Raw genomic sequence first — 3334 nt, 5'->3', positions numbered from 1 at the left:
GGAATCATTTGACAGAGCAGGTCTGTTGGCTCAGGTCTTGTGTTTTTCCAGAAGAGCTGAGGCTCTGGTGGGGTTCTGTGCAGCCCCTGCCTATATGGTTGCTACAGCAGCATGCATAATAACAATGGGTGATGCGTGTAAGCTCCAGCCATGCGGCCATGTGTCAGGATTGTGTAGACACATATATGATGTGTTTACGTGTATTGTTGGAGTCCTGGAGGACTCCACGTACTTAGCAATACATGCTTGAGTGACCAGCACTCTGTGACACTATCTGATCCAATATGGAAGTGAATCTCCTGTGTGAAGACAACCCCAACATTGTCGAGGTTCCCTGTTAGGAAGAAAAGAAAACCCGTGCGGGCTCAGTTAGAGATGGGCTCAAAACCAGATGGCCTCTCTAGACTCAGTGATACACACCTGTGGCCTGCTGCTATCTTGCTCTGTTTTTGCTCTCCCTGAAAGAGTCTTGGCAGTCTGCCAACAAACTCCCAAACTTGGAGGTGTTGTGCATCTCTGATAGCTTCTCCTCATGCCCGAGGACATAGGTCCAACTTCGAGTTATTTGCAGACATTTATAATCAAGATAGTTTTACAGAGAATATCGCTTTATACATCTGGGATAATTTGAGGGTAGGCAATTTTTCCATCTAGTCTAAAAGCCAATTAACATTTGCAATTGCCATCTACCTGACTACCAGGAAGAGAGCCTTGCCATTGACTTTTGCTGTCTCTGTGTTCCCCTCTCTCTAGGCCATGATGCTGAGTCACATGACCCTTTCTGGGTGGTCTCTGACCACAGTCTCTGACACTGTCCTAAAGCATACGTCCTGTCCACACTCCTTGACACAGGGGCAGATGTTTTGAGTCTTTCATAAAGAGCAACTACTGCCTGGGTACACCCTTCAAGACATGGTCCACTGCTCTCTATTCATGCTGTCTCAGCCATCCTTCCTTCTGTCTCACTTTGTGCCCCCAGTGTCTCCATCCAGTGCCTCCCATCACAGACGTCTTGCATGATGCACCACGACAGCTTCCTCCTTGAGTTGCTGTCCCTATTTCCAAAATCCTCCTTGCCTGCCCAAACATCATAGACAGCCTTCACCCAGAAGCTCAGCCTCTGCTTGCAGGTGGATGCATCCTGTAAAATTGTCTGGTTAGTGTCTCCAACCAAAAGTGTTGGCCTCCCTTTGAATGACTCCAGAGCTTCCCAGGGTCACAAAGCAAGGGTGGATTAAGGGGAGGTTTTAACTGTCTTCTAAACAGAAAGTAATCATAACAAGCCACCTCATGCCATGGGTTGCTCCCAAGACACTGCAGTTCTCAGAAAATATTAAGAGCACCAAAAAATCAGTCAGTCGGTGTGCTATGAGCTTCTAATATGACTAGACTTATAATCAGTTTAGTTCTAACAGAGATTCAAAAAAAATGTCTCATTGGACATCCCTGGCTGAGCTAGAATTCCCTATAGAGATCAGGTAGGCCTCAAACTCACCAAGTCCATCTCTGCTTCCCAAGTGCCAGCACTGAAGGTCACTGCCATGCCCTGTCTCTAACAGAGACATGTATAAAGCTGTAGAGTGTGTTGATTTTCCTCAGTAATGGCTAAACGTAGACCCCAGTTATCCATGAGTGCTAAATTAGTAGGAGTAGTAACGATCTGCACGCTGACTTGGTCTCTTATCTGTCTCCCCGTACCTGTTTATTAGCACCCAACAGAAACAAAATAATCTAACACCATGCACAACTCAGGAGATATTATAAGAAACAAGATTAAATTAGGTTTTCTTTCCTCCCAGCTCCCCAGATGTTCTGGCCTAGAGCCCAGAAAGGGAGAAAACACAGGAGTCAACATGCGAGTTGTAGTGAGCAAGGTCTTGCCTGAGGGAACTTACCATAGTCCCTGAACCACTTCTCGCGGATGAGGCTGCCATTGCTCACGATGCTCACAGAGGGCAGGGCCAGCTCCTCCTTGCAGAATCTCACGAGCTTACCCACGTATTCACCCCTGTCCTGCAGAAAGGGTTCTCCTCCTGAAAAGTTGATCTTCTCCATACCTGTAAGGAGCAAAAGCTATATGTTTTGCATTTTCCAAATACTCTTTTCATTATTTTGGTTTATGAGGCTGGAGGGAGAACTCGTTTGTTGCTCTCTCAGAGGACCAGAGTTCAGTTCCCAGTGCCCATGTTGGACAGTTCACAGTTCCCTCCAGGGGATTCTATGCTTCTGGGGACACAGACCAACACAGGCACTCATGCACACACACATACACACATAATAAATCTTATTATTATTTTGTAATTTTTTAGTGTGTATTTGTATGTATTCACATGGAGGATGGGATAGGGCCAGATCCCAGGGTCTTGTGTATACTAGATAGGCACTTTGGGATGATGAGATACACTCACAGCCTCATTCATTTTTGTTTTAAAGACAAATTAACATTTCCTTATGGTAAAATTAATGAGATAAAACTAAGCATTATTCTCTCTCTCTTTTTTTTATCTCATCCTGTTTTCCAATATTCATACCACTCTAAATAACTGTGGGTTCTGTTCGTGGTCTAAACTAGGAAGGAAATGACTGTAGTATTTCGTTCCTCTTCTTTTTCTATTTGGAAACAGAAACACTCGATGACGGGAAACCAATTCCACATCGCAGCAGACTCTCTGAGAAGTCCAAGGGCACCGTGAGTCCATTGGGTGATGCTAAGAACAAAAAGTCAATCCCAGATGCATCTGGGAGAAGATGTGAGGGTGATCGAGAACTCATCACAGCTTTGCTGTCCGGGGCTCAGAGTCCAGTTCTGTCAAAGAGCTAAGGTGTAGGTGAGTGGGCAGGTGACTCCTAAAGCTTTCAGTGAGGAAAGCAGAGATGGTGGCTACCTTACGAAATCCCTGCTGCCAAAAGGCTGAACCTTAATCTAGGTCCCAGTGAGGTAACAAGGCTCAGAGTCTTTCTTGTGGGTAATAAGCCAGTTCAGACTGGAGCCAAGTGAATTAGATCCCACCATGGAGGGCTATGTATTGCATGATTTCATTATCACACACATAAAATCAGGCGAGTCTAAAGTGAGCATCACAAATCCAAATGGGAGTCCCCTGGGGTCAGTGTGGTGGCTGGAGGCCAGCTTGCCCCTGGAGCGCTGGCTAATAATTCTCTATTTCCCAGCTGTGGTCCAGGGAGACCTCTTTGCAGAGTCATGGGGAAGTACAGTTAGCATGTTTGGTGCCTAGACCTGTCGACTGTGCTTCGGTTAAAGAGAAGAGAAGGCAATTTCTAGGCGAGTAGGTATTCTTGAGAGAAATGAAGGGAGGGAGGGAGGGAGGGAGGG

The 3334-nt window shown here is 46.0% G+C and overlaps 1 protein-coding gene across 1 annotated transcript in view; it reads right to left on the bottom strand.

Moving 5' to 3' along the window:
• The window catches only part of Rsad2 (radical S-adenosyl methionine domain containing 2), a 14703-nt gene that overhangs the window by 8674 nt on the left and 2695 nt on the right, over positions 1-3334 (bottom strand). The window contains exons 2-3 of the mRNA XM_005366554.3: positions 1896-2057; positions 243-334 (exon numbers count right to left, since the gene is read on the bottom strand). Coding sequence (XP_005366611.1) covers positions 243-334; positions 1896-2057 — 254 coding nt within the window. The remainder of the gene's footprint in view (positions 1-242; positions 335-1895; positions 2058-3334) is intronic.

Source organism: Microtus ochrogaster, unplaced genomic scaffold (genome assembly GCF_000317375.1).
Source record: "Microtus ochrogaster isolate Prairie Vole_2 unplaced genomic scaffold, MicOch1.0 UNK10, whole genome shotgun sequence".
NCBI classification, from domain to species: Eukaryota; Metazoa; Chordata; class Mammalia; order Rodentia; family Cricetidae; genus Microtus; species Microtus ochrogaster.
Note: the sequence above shows the minus strand (reverse complement) of the source record. Positions and strands in the feature narration are given on the sequence as shown.